Source organism: Eptesicus fuscus, chromosome 4, assembly GCF_027574615.1.
Source record: "Eptesicus fuscus isolate TK198812 chromosome 4, DD_ASM_mEF_20220401, whole genome shotgun sequence".
Taxonomy (NCBI): domain Eukaryota; kingdom Metazoa; phylum Chordata; class Mammalia; order Chiroptera; family Vespertilionidae; genus Eptesicus; species Eptesicus fuscus.
Genome location: NC_072476.1, coordinates 67,732,210 through 67,756,556, shown reverse-complemented (window position 1 = coordinate 67,756,556; position 24,347 = coordinate 67,732,210). Strand labels below are relative to the sequence as shown.

General features: G+C 36.9%; 1 protein-coding gene across 1 annotated transcript in view; it reads left to right on the top strand.

Annotated features, from left to right (window-relative positions):
- Positions 1-24,347, top strand: part of XRCC4 (X-ray repair cross complementing 4) — a 197,022-nt gene that overhangs the window by 95,832 nt on the left and 76,843 nt on the right. The window contains exons 5-6 of the mRNA XM_008162002.3: positions 63-215; positions 2,205-2,311. Of these exons, the coding sequence (XP_008160224.2) occupies positions 63-215; positions 2,205-2,311 (260 nt within the window). The remainder of the gene's footprint in view (positions 1-62; positions 216-2,204; positions 2,312-24,347) is intronic.

Here is a 24,347-nt window from a genome sequence, read left to right as displayed (position 1 = left end):
CTTATTAGTGTAGATGTTGAGAAAAACAACATGGTTTATTTATTTATTTGTTTACATTTTAGGTTTGAAAAATGTGTGAATGCTAAGGAAAATTTGGAGACTGATCTTTATAAACGATTTATTCTGGTGCTGAATGAGAAGAAAGCAAAGATCAGAAGCTTACATAAATTATTAAGTGAAGTTCAAGAACTAGAAAAGAACATCGAGCATGAAAGGTAATTTGACCATTCTGGTTTGAGATGGCAGATATATAAATTTGAGTGTAATTTCTTCCCAAATTCAGTGAAAGTTAGGTGCCTTGTTTTTAATAATATGAGATTATTTGGTAGTGTGGGTGGGATTGGATGCTCTCGCTGTTAGATACAATGGGGTGGAGATCTCAACATGATCTCTCCATGTCTGCCCAACTGTCACACACTTAAATCATGAAACTGGCATGAAGTTTATCTAAATATTATTGGTTTAATTCTTAGACATCACTAAGAAATATATTAATTTAAAAATTTAATGTTTTGAACAACTACAGAGTGGTAACACATTTGTAATCTTGATGACTAAGTAATAGCTAATTTTAGAATCAAGTGGTTCTGAGAGGGTATGTACTGGATTTTTAAGGAAAAATCATAGGTGACTGATGGCTGGTATGGTTTGGATATTTATAATTATTTTAGGCATTTGCAGATATAGGTTTAGGTCTATTGCCTTGCATCTGAGAGAAAACATAAGTTTACTAGTGGCATAATCCTATATAATAAAAACCTAATATGCTAAGTGTCTGGTCATCTCTTCAACCAATCAAAGCATAATATGCTAATGATACACCAGGGGGCAGACAGTTGAACAGTCGACCAGTCGCTATGATGTGCACTGACTACCAGGGGGCAGATGCTCTGACTGGTAGGTTAGTTTGCTGCTGGGGTCTGGCCAATCAGCACTGAGCGAGATGGGCCGGGCATGCCCTGGAGCCCTCCCACAGTCCCTCCCCGGCTGGCCCGCATTCCTTCCTGGTCCCGATCATGTACCGGTGGGGCCTCTCGGCCTGGCCTGCATCCTCTCGCAATCTGGGACCCCTCAGGGGATGTTGGAGAGCCCTATCCTGCAGGCCAGGCTGAGGGACCCCACTGGTGCACGAATTCATGCACCGGGCCTTTAGTATAAAGATATAACATTTGATGTCAGATGGTCCTAGTTCAAGTGCTAGTCTGACATTGACATCTATCACTACATGACCTTGGGCAAGTCCTTTAAACTCTCTCTGCCTTGCTTGAGTATCTCCATAATATGAATAAAAGCATCTGACTCAGAATTTTCAGGTGATCAAATGAAAGGAAGAACTGTTTTGAGATTAAAATACTGAACTCTGTGACCCCAGAAGAATAGTATTTTGATAAATGAATAATAAGTGGTAAGAAACTGATTCAAGAATTAAGTATAGTGAGCACTCAACCATATGTAGGTTAACTAAAAGATAGTTAACATACAGTGATTTATATTAACCCTAGTGGCCTGGTGCATGGATTCATGCACATTGAAAGGAAATTAATTAGAAGAAATATTTTAATATCACTATTCTCCCTTTCTCTATAATAGAAGTGTCAGAGATGAAAGAAAATTAGTAAAATGTATATGAAAATAATATATAAATTGATTAATAAACAATAACAACATGATAGAACAACAACAAAGACATGATATAAAAACAACATTGATAAAAACAGTGACTGATAAATTGATTAAACTTATTCTAACATCTCCCTGTATACTACATTATAAGTAAAAACACTTTCACAGTGCTTGACTAATTTCCCTTTTGATGAAGTATTTACAACTTTAACTTTGATGTCAACAAAAACAACCAAATTCATGATCGACAATGACAGATCGAAACACATGCATGTGATTGGCGCCAGCGAGAGCTCTGTATGTATTGCACATGCGCGAGTCAGCATTTATTTTTAAATTGCCAGTGAGCGTCATATGTACCAGCCGGTCAGTCGGTTGGACAGACCGTCGGTTGGTCACTTAGCCTTTTATATAAATAGATATAGTTAACATAAGTGATTTCATCTTAATTATATATGTTTCAATATATGTTTGTTTAATTATAATGTTTTTCCAGGTATATTTTCTATAATTACTTATTAGTGAATTTGATATCTAGTCAGAGGTGAGCCAATAATATATAATTCTAACTTTTTCTCTAGGGAAACTACAACAGGTTCTGAAATATCTGCTAACAGAGATACAAACTATGATGAAAGTACTGATGAGGAAGATAAAAACCTGCCTGATCCCTCAGCATTAACTCCAGGTAAAATAAGTACACTTATTTCCTCTCTTGAATATTTCACCTGGGCTTATCACTCTAATGGTAATAATCCATAAAGATAAATGCTATGCAAAAAATTCTCTACAAAAAATTCTTTAGACTTTTTAGTCTAAAACCTTAAATACTAATGTTAACCATGAATATTTATTGTAAAATGCAGCAATTCATTAGCAACAACAAAACAAGCAAGCATGAACACATACATATAAACCAAGATATACTATTCTTGTTAAACAATGATGCATAAGCAATAAGCAAGATAGAACTTCATGCTAAATATCTCCAGCTCAGAGATGGCTGCCTTTAACATTTGAGATAAAATCTAGCTAGGGTGGGATAAGGCAGCAGTGGTATAAATCTAGAATGCTTTAGATTACCCTGAGGTTGAGACCTTCTCTCACTATTCAGAAAAGGAATTGTAATGGGGTGACATGGGGTCAGTGAGAAGAGAAGGAGAAATGGCACTTTTTTTAAAAAAAAGTCTTATTATAAGTACATTTTTTAAATTTTTTATTTTTAAATTAAATTTTATTGGGGTGACATTAGACAACATGAACATATAGGTTTCATGTGTGGATTACTAATTTACAAAATCTGTATATAGGACCATGTGCCCACCACCCAAAGTCAAATCTTCTCCTGTCACCTCATATTAGGACCTCTTTCTCCCCCCACCTCCCCTCCCTCTGGCAACCATACACCTACCTCAGCCTTTCTCAGTCCCTCAGATCAAGCACCCAGCAAGCAGGTTTTTTAATCCATGGATTATTTTACTAGAGTTTTATGGATTTTCTAGAAGCAGAAGCCCCTGAACTCATTTAATATTTACATGATTATGGTGGCATAAGCCAATATTCTCACAATTAATGTTGGATTCATTTATTTAGCAAATATATTTTTGATTGTCTATTATGTACTAGAAACTTTGCTATGCGGTAGAGAAGAAAATACAAAAATTTCTGCTTTTGTGGAGTTTAAATTCTACTCAGACAATAACAAAATGGATGCATTTAATATAAAATATGTTAAGTGCTAAAGAGAAAATTAAATCAGGATGAGGATTGTGATTTTGGCCAGGGCACAGAAAAGGCCTTGGTCATGATATCCAGGGCAGTAGCTAAAGGGGGGCGGGTGGAATCAAGAGAGTTGATTTTTTTTTTTCTTAGATGAGAGAAATAATACCATGTTTGCATATGATGGGAGTAAATAAGGAAAGGTGGAGGGAATATCCAGGTGATACACAGAGGTAAGGATTGCTGGAATATGTCTCAAAGTAGTTAAGAGAAGATGGGATCAAATGGACAAGTGCAGGATTCATTTAGCTAGGAACATGGGCATAATGACAGAAAAGAAGGTAGACTAAATGGACAAAGACACAGGAACATATCTAATTGCAGTCATGGAAACTTACTGTTGTTGATTAAATTAGTTGATTGATTAATCTGATTCTAATTAGATTTGAATTGTATCACACAATCTTGCTTTTGTACATCAGAGTTAAATTTCTTTTCATTTGGAGGCTATGCTTGTTTTACATTAGTGACCAATTTAAAATGAAATCATTCTTTAGTAATAAAATGTAATCAAAAGCTCACAGAGAAAAGCTGTACTCTTTCCAATTTAAACATTCACAGTTTTTAAGAAATAGAATGGCTTTTGATTTTGTTCCTTATTCAGAGAATCTCACCAACCTTTGAAGTAAATGAAAATTATTGTTGAAGAGAAAATATATGGTTAAATTTGGGTATATGAGAATGGGTTCTTTATATGTTCAGTCTCTTTTAAGCAAATCTTTTTAAGTTACAATTGTACTCTTTTAAATTTGGCAAAATTTCTCTTCTCTTCAAAAATGTTCATTGCTTATTTTTTATTTTACATGGCATATTTTCTTTAACTCACATCGAGTTCACTATATATTTGATGTATAGGTCTCTCATTCTAATTTTTTTGTATTTAATTGCTTTTGATAAGTTTTTTTATGTCAAGAACTAAGAGCATTTTAATAGAAACTTTAACTATTCTTTTCCTTCTGCTTCAGTAAGAAATGTTCAGGAAATTAAATTTTGCTAAAAAAAAATTGAACCTCAGTTCTAAAATACTTGATACTGAATTAAGAACTAGATTCCATAGATCTGAGGGAAAACATTGTATGTGCTAAACAGCAAAGTGAGCCTCCTTATAATTTACCATATTCCATGATTTACTTTGTACAGAGACAACGTACATTCTTAGGCCACATGATTTTTTTTAATGACAGCTTTATCTTTTGGTATTTTACATATTATTATATTGTGCTTTGGGGAGAGCTATAGCAATTCCTTTCTCCATCTTTACTATATAATACTTATTCTTAGAATACCAGTAAATATGCAAATTTATTTTAGATACTAGGCGCCCAATATACAAATTTGTGCACCTAGAAAGGAACTGTGGGCTGCGAGGCTGTGGTGGGCACAGGGGCGGGTCTCAGCCCATCCTCTGTGCCTCTGCCTGGCCCCTCCCACTGCGGTCCCCCGCTCCTCTATCTGCCGGCAGCCCCGCTCCTGCCACCACGGCTCCCACGCGCTGACGGGGCGCCCCGCTTGCACCCGCTGATGACACGGAGCAATTGGGGACTGCACCAACAGTGGGGGCAAGCGGGCGGTGCCTTCAGTGCATGGGAGTGGCGGCTGCTGCCCCAATTGCCCCTCAGGAGCAGGGGGAGGTGGAGAAGCCCTCAGGGACAATCAGGGCCAGCAGCCGCTGCTCGCACCTGTTGATGGCGTTGAGAGATCAGGTCCAGTGCAGGCAGCAGGTGCGAACGCCAGGCAGGACCACGGCGCGGGAGCAAAGAATATTCAGTAGCCACCAGAGGCTCGCCCTGATGACAGCAACTAGCACCCTGCCTTGGTCTGGCACCCCCACTCACATGCTCCACCATCCTGCCACAGCTGACACCCGCCATGTTCTGTGCTCTGCCACCTGCTGCTGATGCCCGCCATGTTCCACGCGCACCCCCTGGTGGTCAGCACACATCAAACTGACCGGTTGTTTGGTTGTTCGGTTATTCGGTTGTTCCACCGTTTGGTCTACTTGCGTATTAGGGTTTTAAATATATAGATTGCAGGTACATGTGTGCTTTTCCTACAATAAAAACAAGAGGAAAGGAACTTGATGGGATTTAATACAACACATTTACTCTATCTTTCAGAAAGCCATTTCTTTACATTGTTAAATGTGTAACTGGGTAGTAATTTTTATTATGCATTTTCATCATTAATTATTAAAATCACCAAACTTTTTCATTAGTTGTTCACATTATTAACTTATTACTGCATGACAAAGAGAGGTTTTCAATGAGACCGATATCATTCAGTGATTCCACAGTATTTATTCAAGAAAATAGTCTATTAATTTTATGCCTGTATCCAGAATTAGGGTAGCGATACTTTAATTTTTATGAATAAGCAATCTTTTTTATTACTTTATCTCTAAAGTTCAAATTTTATCTTCTTATCATTAGGATTATTGAGAAAATAACTAATGATATGCAGTCCAGTCTAATAATCTACATCATGTTCATATGAACCACAACATATGGTATGAAAAAACCTTTATTCATTAACAATTTATTAACTAAAAGATCTCTAAAGTATTCTGAAATCTAAATATCACAATCTGCACCACCCCACAATGACATTTTGCATTTTTCTGTAGCAAGGTTTACTTTCTCTGTCTGAACTTCCGGAATTTTTAGATAGGTAGCAATGGTATTACAAACTTTATTTCTTTAGCTGTGACCTCATGCCAAAGCTCTAGGGATCATAGATATTTTACATTTTTCCCCGGTTAAGATTGTGACAGAGAAGGTAGTTACTGGGATTTCTATTTATAGTTCAACCCCTCCATTACAAAGGAAGATGGGTCACTTGTACTCCCCATCTAGTTGGTATTAACACCTATTGCTTTAAAGATTTCCTAGTTAATCTGGGTTCCTCCTGCATCCAAAGTATTTTTTATGGGTTGTTGTTTTTGTGTGTGTATGTGTGTGTGTGTGTTTATTTAATGGAAACCTGTTAGGTTATCCTATCTAATAAAAGAGTAATATGCAGATTGACCATCACTCCAACACACAAGATGGCTGCTCCCATGTGGTCAAAGATCCTGCCCCCATGTGGATATAAGATGGCCACCACAAGATGGCCAGCAGGGGAGGGCAGTTGGGAGGGACCAGGCCTGTAAGGGAGGGCAGTTGGGGGTGACCAAGCCTGCAGGGGAGGGAAGTTGGAGGCGACCAGGCCTGCAGGGAAGGGCAGTTGGGAGGGACCCAGGCCTGCAGGGGAGGGCAGTTAGGGTGACCAGGCCTGGAGGGGAGGGCAGTTAGGGGCAAACAGGCTGGCAGGGGAGCAGTTAGGCATCAATCAGGCTGGCAGGAGAGTGGTTAGGGGGTTATCAGGCTGGCAGGCAGAAGCAGTTAGGGGCAATCAGGAAGGCAGGCAGGCGAGCAGTTGGAAGCCAGCAGTCCTGGATTGTGAGAAGGATGTCCCAGATTGGAGAGGGTGCAGGCTGGGCTGAGGGATACCCCCCACCACCGTGCATGAATTTCATGCACCAGGCCTCTAGTTATAGATATTATGAAACAACCTTCACTGCAAGAAACCTTCTGTTTCTTTGGATAAAATCAAGGTAACATGATGTCCACGGTTGTGGAGAAGCTACAAGCTGAATTAGATCCCCTGAGTAATAAACCTCACCAAAATATATAGAGATATAAACATAATTAATATAGCAGCTAAGTGCCAGACTACCAATATTACATTTAAGTTGCCTGTCATTTGCCCCAACAATATCTGATATAATAAAAAATAATTTATTGTTATGCATTTTTAAATATTTTTCATCATAATTTGTATTCTAATAATAGTAGAATTGTATGTAAATACAGTTTTTCAATGCATATGGATATTCTAAGAATTTTAGCCATTTTTAGAAAACATTTTAGTTGTAATGTAATTCAAAATGCATGTGAATATTTAGTAGAAAAATTGGGTTTATTTCATAGAAATTGAATCTTTCTTATGAAGCATTTTGAAAATTTACTTGACTCCTAATTAGCCATCATAAGAGTTATTATTTTATTATTTTTAATTTTTTAAATAATATTTTTTGAATTGTAATTATTTCTATTAGTAGAAATTGGCAATATTTCTTACAAGTAGAGACCAATGAAATCAGCCTTCCTAAAAATACAAGTAAGAAAAATATTTATTCTAGAATTTTTTACCCTTCTTAGCTTCATATGAAAGGTGCACAGCCACTAAAAACAAATAAAATAAGCTTTCTTACCACTTTTCTGCATAATTATTAGTTTGAGATTTAGCACATTAGTTTAATTAGTCCTGCTACTTAACCAACAGGAAGGCCTCTGTATAACTGTTATTAGTAATTTAGGCTTCTGCTTAGTTGGTGGGCTTCCTGAAAGGAAGTGTGATTATAGAATAGCCTTTTTGAAAATAAATGAATGGCTATGTCACACAGTTGATGAATGCTGATATAGTAGCTTTTAAAAATAGAGCAGAATCCAAAATTTCTAAGTATCAAAGAGCTTGTTGCTTCGAACAGTGAATGTCTGCTCACAGAGGGGATAACAACATGTACTGCCAAAGAGATTACTCAGAAGTTCAGCTTTACAGTCACAGATTCTGCCCTTGATCTTATCCAGCTTGTATCATAGGCACTTTCATTTATAAATTCTGAATAAAAAGCTTGATTTAATAAAACCTACCACAAAACTAAAAAAGCAATTTGAATGTATTTCCTAGCAATTGTGGGCTTTTACACATTAGTAGTAGTATTGCTGAGGAATGACATTTTAAACTTGAGAAATCTAGATCTCCTATAGTTCTAGATCTTCTATGTAGTTCAAGTTCATTATTTTTCAGATGAAGGAACAGAGGCGGCCAGAAATGTTAAGTGGGTTACTGTTGGTCACTCAAGAGAAAAAAATGAGGAAGTATTTGCCTTCTGTAACAATAAATTAACCACATTTCACATCTCTTTTGAGATACTGTAAAAACCCTAAGACTGAGTAAATTACCATGGATGCAACCAAATGATGAGAACATTTTTTTCTCCCAAAGAGAAGAGAGGTCTTATTTGTACATAAAGTCTCCAGAAAGATATTCAGCATCATCAGATTAAACAAATACATAGCTTGGGGAGAAAATTCCAAAATGTATGTATTTCTATTGAGGTCTTCCTTCTATATTTTTTCTAATTGAGATATAAATGACATGTAACGTTGTGTAAGTTTAAGGTGTACAAATGTGTTGAGAATAATGACAATATAATTCCTTAGCAACTTTGAAGTTTATAATACAGTATTGTTGACTGTAATCACTATACTGTGCATTAATTTCCAGGATTTATTTATCTACTAGTTGCAAGTTTGTATGGTTAAACATTTCCCCAATTTCCCACCTCCCCAGCCTCGGTTAGTCAACATTCTACTCTCTGTTTTTACAAATTTGGCTTTTTAAAATTCCACATATCAATGATAGCATACAGTATTTGTCTTTCTTTGTCTGACTTTGTATATTAATTTCTTCAGATTTTGACTTAGTGTTATTTACCTGAGAACTCTCAAATGTACCAATGGTTGTTAGCAAATCTGTGAATTTCTTTATAACCCCATTGCTAAAATATAACTGATAGAACCTCCTAAGCCATTATTTCTGCATTTTTATTTATAATTAGACAGACAAAAATAATTCTATTAATAATATTTGTCTCTATCTATGGATGAATGAGGAGGTTGGCAAATCCTTTCATTTAAAAAGTAACTAGATAAAAAAGAGAAACAAACATTTAGTGTTCTGGAAATTGGCAAAAGGCAAACAGCAATATGAAGTGTTTATGCTTGAAAAATTGCTGAAATTCAGGTTAAAAAAAATGGGTCTGTGTAGTACTTGCCTAGGGCTACCCCATTGTTATCCCCCAGTCCCTCATTCCCTCAGCTTGGTCAGTAAGGAAGTTTTGTCAAGATGTGGGAGACCATTAAGACTGGCAACTGTTATGCCTAGACCAAAGAGAGCTCACTCAATTATCAGTGGAAATGATATCCACATCCAGCAGTGTTATTGGTGGAAGTAATGATCTTGGCTACAGTTGGTAAGTGGGTTGGACCAATGGATGTTCTAACCTGAGGTTAGCCTGCTATGTGGCTACATTTGTACCATCTTGCTTCAAGGATCAATGACTAGGATTTTACAGATATGATGACTTGACATAAATAGTCATCTATATGGTATTTCACTGGGTAATACATATATAAGAAAAATTATGTTGTCACATATTTAACTTAAACAAATTTTTTCTTTTGTGCATAACTTGTCAGAGTCTTTAATATGCTATTGTGCACAGTGATGAAGGGTGCAATGTACTGTAAAACATTTCTCAAAATTATATGACCTTAGGGACTTTTTCAATGGATGTTATTATTTCATGCAACCCATGTGAGAAATCTTCTTTTAGATTATTTCAACTTGTATATAAATGAGGTGAGAAAGGGGGAAGTGTTTAAAAAAAGCAAATACTTTTCCAGTACAGTCTCTATATGTCCTTGTTTTAAGAGAAGATGCACTAAATAGGAAAAGGATATAATCAAGGATATATTCTCAAAGAATAGTATGAACCCATGAGAATAATGTTAAATTTCAAAGCATAGAGTGACTTGCAGGAATTCTGGGAATAGTTTAAAATGATATTTTACCATTGTTATGGTCAGAGTACTGGTCTGAGAATGAACTTAGGACAAATGTTTGTTGATATAATTAATATTTATAGTTGAAAGAAACACTACATAAATGCTGCTTAATTTGGTCTATCTCAAAGTGAGTTCTTAACCTCTGGTTCATGAAGAATGTTTAATGAGGGCATCATTGATCCCTTCGAATTATGTATGCTTGTATTAGTTTGCTAAGACTTCTATAACAAAGTACCACAAACTTGGTGGCTTAAACAACAGAAGTATATTGTCTCATGAGCTAGAAGTCTGAAGTCAGGGTGTCATCAAGATTGATTCCTTTTGAGGGCCATGAGGGAAGGATCTATTCCAGGCCTCTCTCCTAGGCTTATCACTGGACATCTTATTGGTGTCCACATTTTCTCTTTTTATAAGGATTAGGGCCCATACAAATGACCTCGTTACTTGATTACCTCTGTAAAAAAGTCACATTCTGATGTACTGGTGATTTGGACTCCAAAATATATTTTGGGGGGAATACAATTCATCCCATAACAATGGAAATGTACATTTTCAAAAGAGACTTTCCAAAAAATATTCAAAACCATTAATCTTGGAGAATAGTGTTGAACCCAAAAAAATAGAATAACACTTGTTAACAGAAAATGGAAACTTATAATAAACTAGTAGCCCGTTTGCACGAAGATTCGTGCAATAGACCTTCATTCACCTGGCTGCCTGCACCAGTTTTCTGCTGGCACCGGGGACCCAGGCCTTGGCTGTGGCCACCACCTTCTGCCTTCTTTCAGGGTCCAGGCTTGGCCCCGGGTGGTGGCCTTGGGCTCGGCTGCACCCAGCGTCCCTGCTACCGATTGCAGGAGCCGACCCCCAGTGGTCTCCTGCGATCGGCACAGGCACCCTGCTGGTGCCCAAGGCCGGGAAAGCCGCTTTCCCGGCCTTGGGCTCCGCCACACCCCAACGTCTCTGCAATGGTTTCCTGGTGGGCGTGGTCGATGGGCGTGGCTTGGTTGGTGGGCGTGGCTTGGGCATAGCGAAGGTGCAGTCAATTTGCATATTTGTCTATTATAAGGTAAGATGACAAGATGAGAAGAAAAAAGAGTGTTCAAACGGAAGCTGAGTCAACTCTTGTCAGTACATTGGACTGGAGGTTTGTCTAGAGCTGCATTGTTCAGTAAGGTAGCCACTAGCTATATGAGGCTATTGAACAGTGGAAATGTGGCTAGTCTAAATTGAAATGTTCTGTAATTATAAACAACACATTGGATTCCAAAAATTTAGTGTAAAAAGAATGTTATATACCTAACACGTTTCTATATTAATTATACATTGAAATATTTTGGATATATTTAGTAAAATTAAATATATTACTAGTGTTAACTTCATTTGTGTGTATTTTTTACTTTTGAAATGTAACTAATAGGAAATTTAAAAATCTATATGTGCCTCACATTATGTCTCTATTAGACACACTGATCTTACTGTTCGAGAAAGTTCCATGTCATGCTGATTATGTGATTCTATAATAGATTTATATGATTGTGGAAAAAAAATCAAATTGTACTACCAAGTGTCTATGAAACTTTTAATGTAAGTTCATGAGATCTATAAGTGGATATGAGTATTTTATACCTCAGCAATACAAAAGATGTGGCACTGTTGTTTTTTTATTAATTGTAGTAAATCAGACTTAAGGAAGCCTGCATCATTTAACAATTTGTCCTCAGAAAATGAAACTAAACATTTTTACTGGCCCTGTAAAACTGCAAACCGTGACCTAGTTGAAACAAGAGATGGAGAAATTCAGCAGCAATCTCTAAATCAGCTGAATGTCTGTAAGGTAACATGTAGGATTCTCATCTCTCTGTAATTGTGATAGGGATCTATACCACATATAGCACATCTGGTTCCTTGAGGCATTTCGTCAGCATCACCTATAAGCAGTAGTTAAGATCAAAGGGATAGAGAAGGTTACCAGTGATGAGGTTGTAGAATGTGCCAGCCCACCAACATTGACATGATACTTGCTGAAACTCTGAGGGTCTAGGGATGTGTGAAGGATAGATATCAGCCGGCTTGCTAAGCAGATTATGAATGATGCAATGGAAGAGAACAGACAAGTAGGGTGGGCAAAAGAAAGACCCTAAGTGTCAAATTCAAGCCTTGTAAAACATCTGGAAAGCTGGGAAATAGAAGCTTCAAACATATACACTCAGGATTTTGTGGGGAAAGGGGAAGGGTTATAGTTTGGGGGATTACAGAACAGAAAAGAATTTAGGGTATTGCTGGGCATATTGTTTTTTAAGCACAATGGCTAGCCATATTAACAACCATATTATGTATTAATCTAAATGAATAACTTGGACTAAATCAGAGGTTGTAAACTGTTAATCCTTGGTATGATCCAGTTCACATACTTTGTTTTTCCTTTGGTGATATCATGCTTCAAATAATAAATTTGAATGCATTTAAACAGGGCATAGGTTCCCTAGTTTTCTGTAGTTTTCAACACTGTCCCTTTGTTAGCAACTTATAGTTATTCTTTATAATGTCTGATAATCTTTGTCTTTTAACTGGAGTGAGGATTAAAATAATTTGTAGTTCGTGTAATTACTTATATATTTAGATTTAGCTCTACTGAGATACTATTTGTTTTTTATTTATTATTCCAACTTTCCACCCTTAACTTGTTAATTATTTATTCTTATATTTTTGTTTTAATGGCTACCCTAGAGATGGCAACATTAATATGTGACCTGCTATAGTCTAATGTAAATGTAGCTTTCATACTTACTAGATAATGCTAGGACTTTAACACTTTAATGCCACTTAACCATCACCTGTTTGCATTGTTGTAGCATGTATTTAAATCTTCCATATATTGTAGACCTCATAAAGCATTATTATTGTAGTTTTGAAAAGTCAGTATTTATGTTTATTCAAAGCTTTACCTTTACCTTGTTTTTTATTCCCTTTTGCATTTTGTGTTGTCATTGGGGGTTATTTTCTTTTATCCTATAGAACTTCCTTTAACATTCCTCTTAGTGCACAGTTAGCTTTCAATAAATTCTCTTGGTTTTAGTTTTGTGAAAGCCTGCAATTTTGAAAGGAATTTTCTAAGTTAACAGTTGTTCTTTCAGCACTTTGAAGATGTTACTCCATTGTCTTCTGGCTTTTTTGTTCCTATTAAGGAATTGTCTCTTAGTCATATTGATGCTCCTATGAAATTAATGTCTTTTTATTCTTGCTAATTTTATACTATCACTTTGGTGTTTAATAGCTTTTGTCTGATGTATCATAATGTGTGTGTGTGTGTGTGTGTGTGTGTGTGTGTGTGTGTGTTTCCTGCTTGAGATTTATAGAGCTTTCTGAATTGGTGGCTTGAAATCTTTAGTCAGTTTTAGAAAAATTATTGGCTAGTAGTTTTTCAAATATTGATTCTATCCTGTTCTTTCTCTTCTCCCTTTCTGGGAATTCAGTTACACTAATATTAGACTTTTCCATATGTTAGAGTTTTCCACTATGTTCCATACATTCCTTATGGTCTTTTCCATAATTTCAATTTTTTTAGTTTTGTGTGCTCCGGCTGATATTTTTTTCAACTGATCTACTTTGTTTATTGAAATTACCAATCTGTTGGTTTGGTCCTTATTCATTTTCCTTGTATATGATGAGTCAATTAGGCATGTATATTAATCTACTTTGAGGGTATGTATCCCTTGGTTGTTGGCTGCTTGAAGGTGGTGGTCTCTTATAGCACCTGGTTTATTCAGTGTCTTGCAAATCAAAGGAATGTGATAATTAAAATAATTAGTGAATTTGACTTATGTGTATGCTTCATATTGATTTACTGATGGTAGATGTGTGTATGGTATTTTGAAAGTGTTTTTACCCCATTCATGACACATTTCAAATATAAAAGTGCCCAAAGTAGCATTAAGCATGTTGTAGTCATATACTTAAAGCAGATGTAGTAACTGAATGCCTCCAATGGGTGATTAAAATCAACAGAAACAACTCCAGAATTTAAATAATATAGTTTATTCTTTCCCCGTATTTTGATATGGTACATCATTGTTCATCATTGAGGTGGGTGTTATGGCCTTATGAAGGAATTGAGAATAGTGTAACAGTATGAATGGGAACTTTTTAAGAACTTATTTTGTGAGATGGACTTGAGATATGAGCCTTTGATATATACCTTGCTACTCTCAGTCATTATGATGGCAAACACTGTGATGACTATAAGATGCATTAACTAAGATTATACACATCCAGTCTGAACTCTTTCTTCATTATATCACTTTGGTAACGACAATATTTTTAAAACTGCTGGGACCAGTAGAGGTGACAGTGTTGATGGCGAATCAGGAATGATCTATTGGTAACTCAAAAGACCAGTGATGGGTTCGGAAGAAGATGCTTTCAATGCATTTCCAGTAGTTTTTATTTGGAAAAATTATGGTTAAAATTGAATACCAACAGGAAGATAAATTGGGCTAGAGAAGTATCTTCTAAGAAATTATGTTTACTCCATTAAAACTGTATTCCAGAGGACAAATGTTAAAATATTCTTGAGTTTTATTAACAAATAAGTTTGCCAAACACTGTGAATAAAAATTAAACATTTTCTTTACTTCTAAATTGTTCAATCTTTACTATGGCAATTAGTATGCATTTTTTATCTTATTAAATAATGAATACAGCATGCACCATTTTCCACAGTTCAACATTTGCATTATTAGAAAGTTAATTTATTTCCAACAGAATGTGAGATTATTGAAAATTAAATAAAGTGCATAACAATATTTGATATACTTTTTAATTTGCCATTCTATACTCAAATTAATTTTGTTAATATAAAATTCAGTCTTTAATAAACAATGTTTACTGAAATAGAACTTCCTTACATTTCTCTGTGCATTTATCTTTTCTTTATACACTTTTAATGGTTATTATGTTTCATAGAGATATTTGTAGCATACTTGATTTGGAAGTATAAAATAATGAAGTTCGGTAAGAAAGATTGCATTTTAAAATAAAAATTTAATAATTTTTAGAGATTTAAAAAAATAATAAATAGATTTAGTTTACTTGACAAAACTCAGACTAATTTTTTTTAAAAAATAGTTTTATTAAATTTTAGAGAGAAAGGGAGAGGGATAAAGAGAGAGAAATATCAATGAGAGAAACATTGCTCACCTGCCTCCTGCATGCCCCCTCTGGGGATCGAGCCTGCAACCCAGGCATATGCCCTGATGGAGAATCAACCAGTGACCTCTTGGTTCCTGGGTTGATCCTCAACCACTGAGCCACATCAGATGGGCCAGGCCACTTTTTTTAGTAAATGACACAAATTTCAAAGGCTATTTAATGTGATTTTCTCTTTAAAAATTCTGAAGATTCTTTTCATGATTTTTCAACTGCAAATCAAGCCTGCAGAGGAGCTCTTTCTCTGCTGTATTCTGGAACAGCTTCCAAAGTAAAATACTAGATATTATAACTTGATGTAATTTCCATTACAAAGGAGGACAGAAACGATGAATCATTTCTTTTAAAAATTTAATTGCTTTATAAATGACAACCTTTTTTTAAATACTGTATTTTAAACTCAAAGCTAAACAAAACAAACAAAAAATAGCATCTGATAGTTATATGGAGAACCTCTCATAGACATGCTGTCAGTTGGAAAGTCTGTTTTCAAAGCCAAGTGCTTACAGCTCATGTTACAGAGAATGTGATTGGCAGCTCAGAATACCATTGGCATTCTCATTGTAACTCAAAAGCAGAAGTGTGTTGCTTTAGAAACATAAAACAAAGATGCCATCATTTTATTAGCATCTTTCTATTTCTTGACTTCATGCTTAGTTAGGAACAAAAAAAAATTTTTTTAAAAAAAAGGTAAAACTTTAAGAACTAATCTATGTTTTCACATAGAAGGATAATTGACATCGCTTGAATCACCATCTCATGTAATTCTGAAGAGGAAAATTTACCTTCTTATAAGAATTCCTTTTTGCTTAGAATTGCTTTTGTATTATATGTGCTTGTTTAAATATCACATTAAATTGTAACAACCCACATGTTTTAGATACTCCCACATTCTAATGCTACTTTCTTATTTGAAGATCGGCATCATAAAAATAAAATAGTGTTTGTGAGAGGCATAGCCTATTTTAATGGAGAAGATTTATGTTGTGAGCTGAGAGCTCATGTCTGATCTTCCTTTAATTATTGTGGATCAGGATACCCTTCCTGAACCTCTACAACAGGCAGGGATTCTGAAGCTGTATAGTAACAATATATATGAAAGTATTTGCACTCTGTAAAATACATGGATTAGTATCTTTCTAATCAATGTTATTCTTTTAAGAAGGAATTTATAGATTCCAAAGAAATTTTTAGATACCATTTTCTTTGTTATCCATACTCTCTGTTCTCTATTGTAAAATGTAGTTGAGTTGATTTCGTGTTATTTTTGCATCACCCAGCACAGTGCCTTGCACACAGTACACGGTAGGATTTTTAACACTTGTTCATTAAGTGGTGAATGAATTCTTCACAGTATAACTAAATATATTTGAGATGAACACAATAAATGCAGTTTAATTGGATTGTTTTTAATTCATTTTCCTGCCATGTTGTTTAAATACCATTAGTAAAATGTGGACAAATTTGGACTTTCATTGTTATTATCTGGCATAAAATCAGGACTGACTCAGAGTTTATTTTAGCATCATAATATTGCTAAACAAAGCTCTGCAGTTATGACTTTTATTTGGCGCAATTTCCTACCTATTTCAGAAGGATAAATTATGGTTTATACTAGTTGTTTTTCTCTAAGCTTCATAACACTTATTTAAACTTTGTGTTATATCCAAATTAGCCTAAAAGACTCCATTCATTCTCTGTTCTTTGGCTGGCGTGCCACTTACTTACAGATTCATTGACTATGATTGATTATAAACTGCCTGTGAGACCCACTTATACGGATTCCTCATTTGTTAGAGTTTCAATGAGTCACAATTCCCTCCGCTATTGGACTTCACAACGTGCAATAAGGTGTTTTTAATGACTTTCTCTGCAAAATATACTCCTTTCATCTGCAGGTCAGCCCAGTTTAACTCTGTTTTGTTGGACACTACCCCAAAGAAAACTTTTCTTCTTCATTATTCTTTTTGTTCCATGAAACTATATCCTAAAGTGTTTTAAAAGCCAGAGTGCAGACTAATGATGCCGCCATAAAATATATTCACAAACATAAACAGTTACAATATTCTACATCAACCAATTCACCAAAATCACCTTTTACATTTAGTACAGTTCTTATAAATTAAAAAATGCACAACAAATGCCACTGATGTAGTTAGTTGTGTATTTGCCTGATTGTGAACTCCTTTAGAAAAGGGATAAAACCACGGTTTATACTCTTGCATCCCAGAATCAGCACAATGCTTTACTTAATGGGTAACCAACATTTTTTGGTCAGATTGAACTGTCCTAATACTTCCGTAAAAGATCTACGAAAAATCTTACTAGGGAGTTCCACAGAGGTCTTTAGTAGAACTGTGGCCTAAAGTTAAAAACCAGGAGCAGAATCTGAGCTGTCAGGTAATTCTCAGGTGGCTGGGTGAAAGACCAGGCATTAGAGCATTAGGACTTTCATCTGAAATGACTTGTTCAGTTTGGGGTTAAGAACTGCATTTGTGGAGTTTTGTCCAAATCCATCTAGATAACCTCTTATCCCCCTTTCAAAACAATAGGATGCCTAGAATTATTGTAATGAAGTCTTGTTCAAGAACAAGGTGGTTGAGTCTGCTAAGTTTCTGGTCTAAAAGAGTAGTGGGAAAGTAAACTAACATTAATTTTGTGCTGCTCTGTATGGGATGCTGGGCTAGGTGCTTTACATAATTTATTTAATCTTGACCATAATCAATGTCAGGCCTTATAGCTCTCAATTTCAGAGAGGTTAAGTAATTTGTCCAAGGTTATGCAATGAGTAAGTGAAATAGCCAACATTTGAACTCATACTGAACTCATATTTGATTGGTCAAATTAATAACTCATTTGTGGCTGATAAAGCCTGTCCTCCGTAATTATGCACTGTTATTTAGGCTCTTTTACTATCAAATAATAACTGGATTTGATTGTTAAACAATCAAATCTTAACTCTTTTATGTGGTGAACTGACAAGATTTAATGTAAAGAATATTGAAGTAAAAAAAAATGATATTGTCACCCTACCTGGTTTGGATCAGTGGATAGAGCATCGGCCTGCGGACTGAAGGGTCCCAGGTTTTATTCCAGTCGAGGGCAAGTGCCCAGGTTGCGGACTCGATCCCCAGTAGGGGCATGCAGGAGGCAGCCGATCAATTATTCTCTCTCATCATTGATGTTTCTCTATCCCTCTCCCTTCCTCTCTGAAATCAATAATATATATTTTTAAAAAAGAAGAACTAAAAACAACGACGATATTGTCATTTAGTATCCAGAAAATAAAAAGTTACTGAGACATCATTTAAAACTCAATTAGTTGTACAGAAAAGGCCAATCTGTAAAGAAGCCTTCATAGTTTAATAAGTCTGATGTCAATATTAATTCTACTTAGTTCTTAAACTTTGACTTGGATAACCACGTGTTCTTATGTCTGTCTGTGCAGTAGGCAAATGGAAGTACCCAGGTGCTTCTGATTTTCTCTGAAAGAGAATCCAGAGAGAGAAGAGCCTCCTCTACTCTTCCTCATCCTGAGATTCTAAGATTACTATCCTATATAATAAAAGCGTAGTATGCAAATTGTCCCCTGGACCAGGAGTTTGTCTGGGAGTTTGACCTGGGATCAGGGCCAGCTGGGGGAAGGGAGGGAGGCCCTGGCCAGCAGCTGGCAGCTGCTGAGGACCTTAACAGTGCATGAATTTCGTTCACTGGGCCTCTAGTAGTTAATAATTTATATCCATTTTGAAGCATCAATTTGGTATAATGTAATAGATCTTTTGCTTATTGACTGACTCTTTAGGGAGAACTCATCCTTTCCCAGGAAAGGACAATGGTCTCTTGCATTTGTGTATTATCCAGAAATGTTTACTTAGAATTCTGTTAAATTGTGATATATGCCACAATTGTTTACAGCACTATGGAAACCTGTTTTCACCTGTAGTTACCAATATATTAGTTCTCTGATCAAGGCATTTTTTGCTAACTTCTCTGCATCTAATTTTTCTCATCTGTAAAATTTAAGGAGAAAATTAAAGAACCATAAATTCATTCAGTTTTCTAGTGCATTTAAAGTCTATTGTTTATTCTTTAATGAGGTCAGGTAAAGTATGCCAGGAGGTAACTCTAATGCTATTTGGTAGAAGGGTGTTCCTAAGTTTTCGTCTACCTATTGCCATCAGAATAATTCTGAAAGGAATTATATACAGTAAGCGGTTCACTGATTAAATCATAGCTTTATTTTCCTCCATCTGATTTTTGGGAAGCCCTATGGTATTTGATAATTCTGCCTATCGAAAGTGTAACTAGAAATGCAGTCAAGAAGAAACTTACAATAGTTATAAAATTGATCATCCTGGGCAATAACATTTCTCCTGTCTCCAGGAAAATGTTTGGTTCACCTTATTTATATTGCTAAGGGGGTGCTATATTAATGGAAATTATATAGTTTTAAAGATATTTAAATTTAAGCCCCTTTAAATATAATTTTTATATTATATATTAATTATCACTTGATATTATTATTATTCTAGAGGCCCAATGCATGAAATTCATGCAAGGGGCTCAGCCCTCACAGCCCCTACTGCCTCAGCCCTTGCAGCCTAGCTGCCTCGTGGCCCTGTGGCCCCGCCCACTGGTCGTTCCGCTGTCTGGTCTAATTAGCATATTAGCTCTTTATTAGATAGGATTACATCCTATCTAATAAAAGAGTAATATACAAATTGACCGTACCTCTGCTACACCCACAAATCACGCCCACAAGCCAATCAGGAGCAAATATGCAAATAAATGCAACCAAGATGGCTGCGGCCATGGAGAGCAGGAGGGAGGCTTGGGTTTCCCCGGCAATGGAGGAAGGCAAGCTTTCCGCCTGCCCTTGCCGGCCTAGGCCTCCACTCAATGCTACAGAGTTTCAATGATAGAAGATAAATAAATTCCAACAGAAATGGCGGCATCCACGGAGCTGGAGAGAGCAGGAGGCTAGGGTTGCCCCCAGCGATGGAGGAAACCAAGCTTCTGCAGCCTTGGCCCGCCCAGGCCTCCACTACAGGCTACAAAGTTTCAATTATAGAAGATAAATAAATCCCAACAGAAATGGCTGCTGCCAAGGAGTGAGCAGAAGGCTTGGCTCCACTCCAGGCTACAAAGTTTCAATTGTAGAAGATAAATAAATCCCAGATAAATCCCAGGGCCTCCGCTTGGGTCGCCAGGGGGGCATGGCCAGCCTGCAAACCACCACAGGCCCCTCACCCAGGCCGCCGCATGCCCCAAGGGAACCCCCACCCTGATCCGGGACACCCTTCAGGGCAAACCAGCTGGCCCCCTCCATGCACCAGGCCTCTATCCTATCTAATAAAAGAGTAATATGCAGATTGACCATCACTTCAACACACAAGATGGGTGCCCCCATGTGGTCAAAGATCCTGCCCCCATGTGGACACAAGATGGCCACCACAAGATGGCCAGCAAGGGAGGGCAGTTGGGAGGCACCAGGCCTGCAAGGGAGGGCAGTTGGGGGCAATCAAGCCTGCAGGGGAGGGCAGTTAGGGGTGACCAGGCTGGCAGAGGAGGGAAGTTGTGGGTGACCGTGCCTGCAGGGAAGGACAGTTGGGGGGGGGCCCAGGCCTGCAGGGGAGAGCAGTTGGGGGGGGGACCCAGGCCTGCAGGGGAGAGCAGTTGGGGAAGACCAGGTCTGCAGGGGAGGGCTAGGGGTGACCAGGCCTGCAGGGGAAGGCAGTTAGGGGTGACCAGGCCTGCAGGGGAGGGCAGTTAGGGGTGACCAGGCCTGCAGGGGAAGGCAGTTAGGGGTGACCAGGCCTGAAGGGGAGGGCAGTTAGGGGCAAACAGGCCAGCAGGGGAGCAGTTAGGCATCAATCAGGCTGGCAGGGGAGTGGTTAGGGGGTGATCAGGCTGGCAGGCAGAAGCAGTTAGGGGCAATCTGGAAGGCAGGCAGGGGAGCAGTTGGGAGCCAGCTGTCCTGGATTGTGAGAGGGATGTCTGACTGCCTGTTTAGGCCCGATCCCACTGGGCCTAAACAGGCAGTCAGATATCCCTCGAGGGGTCCCAGATTGGAGAGTGTGCAGGCTGGGCTGAGGGACACCCCCCGCCCCATGCATGAATTTCGTGCACCGGGCCTCTAGTGTAATATAATACCTGTCATACTCAATAAAAATTAGCTGAATATAGCATTTTTATTATTACTCCTAGAGGCCCGTTGCATGAAGATTCATGCAAGAATAGGCCTTCCTTCCCCTGGCTGCTGTCACCAGTTTTCCTAAGGCACCTGGTACCCAGGCCTTCACTCTGGCTGCCTCCTTCCACCTTCGCTCCAGCTGGAGCCTTCAGTTTTCACTCCAGCCGGAGCGCTGCTCCTGTAGCTCCCTCCGCCCCCTGCCCTTCCCCTCATAGCAGGTGTCCTGCCCCACCTGGCTGCTCTACACCTGCATATACAATTGGCCCACCATATTTGTTGGGTTAATTTGCATACTTGCTCCTGATTGGCTGGTGGGTGTCATGGAGGTGTGGTCAATTTGCATATTTCTCTTTTATTAGTGTAGATTAGTGGTGGTGGTGGTGGTGGTAAGAGTATTACTGTTAAATGCAAATAAATATTACTTTTTTAATTAAATTTTCAGAAATATTTTAAAATATGCTAATATTCATTCTAGTAATTCACATATTTTAAAAATATTCCTGGAATTTAATCTTAGTAAAATTTGATAAGAGACTTATGAAGAAATATAATGGTGGCTTTCAGTAAATAAGATCTTGCCTCATGAACAAGGGCTTTTGATTTTGGGATGGGATTTACCAGGCTTCAGAGAAATGTGAGTTGGTAGGCTAAACAATGAGCCTTCGTACCCCCAGCCACTTTCAAAATTTGGACCAAGCTGCTGTGCTCTAGTAATTCTTTTCATGCTTATTCGGGTCAATAGATGTTACCAAATCTCACAAAGCTCTTTCTTTAGTAAATTCTCTAATTTTCAGCCTTATTTTAAATAACAAAAATAAACATTAAAGAATGAGGTAGAAAAGTGTAATAATAAATACTATTAGACACAGAGTGTTCATCTATGTGTATATATGATGAATAAGAGAGAATTATATTTGCAAAGTGATTTTGATGAAGTTGAAATCTTATTTCTTCCATGAATCAATTTAGTTTCATCAACATAGCAATCTTAGGTCATACCTGTTAGCTATATGGTTCTCAGGTTCATAAGTAATAAAAAAATTAAATCATTTTATCAGGATTGTAAAAGTTTTCAAGATACAGACTTTTTAAAGTGTAAGGAACTAGGCAAAATAGAGTTAACTTTTTCTTTAAGAAATGGTTAGTTGCTAGGAGACAACAAATAGATGTAGATGTCAAAGCTCATAAGTAGACTGGTATCTCTTTAGAAAAGATGTTTAATTCCTGCTCACACTAGACTATGCCATTACTGATTAAATGCCTAATGATCCTTTTTGCATGAATTTTAAATTTGGTTGGGAAGAATACAAATGATTGGACTGTGAAAGAGAATCGTGTGTTAAAAAGCATCAAATTAATTTATTTAGTCCAATATTTGTTAAATTCCTGTTAGGTGTTGGGCCTAATATCTGGTTCCAGGGATCTCACGTTAAATGTCTTTTCTTTTAGGAATTCAGCCTGTATTTGAGGAAAGAAATATCTAAACATTTAATTTCAGAGCAAAGTAGCAAGTGTATGAAGTGGAAGTTACTCAATATATGTTCAGTGAATGAACAATTAATGAATGAAATTTAAAATGCTATGTAAGAAGTGAGATGAAGGTAAAAACTGAAGGAATGACTGAATCCATCTGAGATTTATACACAGAATTGGTGATGTTTGAACTGTACATTAAAGAGTAAGTAGAAGAGCTACATACAGAGTGAGCAGGCCGAGAAGGAAGCACAGAGCATTCCAGGTAGAGAGAATAACATGTGCAAAGGCATGAAGGTGTTTTTTTAAAAACGCGTAAAAGAATAGGAAGGGAGGCAGCATGGTGAGAAATGAGCTGGATAGAAAGTGATACAATTGCACTAATCTTTTAGGAAGATAAAGGTTATTAGAGTGTGGAGGATGGAGCAGAAAGAAGAACCCAGAAGGCAGCAATGAATTAAAGGAATATTGAATTAAAACAAGAGAAAATAGTGTCCTCTGAGATGGAGAGGGGAAGAGACTGAGAGCTATTTAGATCTAGAGTTAACAGAACTTGATGATTTATCCCGCATGAATGGGAGCATTCTGACTTTTTGGTTCCTATCTTAAACTAGTAGATAGATGGTAAGACTAGTAATCAAACTAATGACTTAAAATTTTTCACATATGAATTTGTGCTTTGGGGACCTCAGATAAAAAGAAAATCCCATAAATAGTTGGAATTCTATCCAGAGCTAAGAAAGCACACTAGGGTAGATTCTGTCACAGTTAACAGCAGCATAAGTTGGCAAGGTCACCAAGGAGAGCCAGTACTGTGAGATACTGAGTCCTTACACATGACCCTAAGGGCCCTGTCAGAAAAAACAAAGATTATTTTTGAGGGGTTTCTAAGGTAACTCAAAATAAGTAATACAGGTGTGTGAAAACCAGTATGTATATTTAATTGGTATCTAGTGACTATCCCACAGGACTTTCAAAGAGTGATTTATGTTAAAAATTCAACAATACAAAGTAAATAAAGAAAATAAAATTTTGAGTTGTTACATTTTTAAATTAATTCATTTGTTAAATAATTGCACTCATATTATTTATTTTAAAATCCAAGAAGTACAACATAAGTTTACATGAATCTGTTTCTTTTGTAATGAATATAGTGTACTGAATTAATTCTGATAAATAGAATAATACCCAGTCCCAGTTCATGGATCTTTATTTTTTTTTCATCTCAAAAGAAAGCTTTCTTTTTCAAAAATGCTTTATTATTCTACAGTAAAGTTATCACATTTTTACTGAGCTTCACAGTAATATATTTCACATTTCAATGAGCATACACATTTGCATGTGTGTGTAAAACTGGCATACATTTTATGAAATACTACTTACCCTCCCTTGTTTATAGC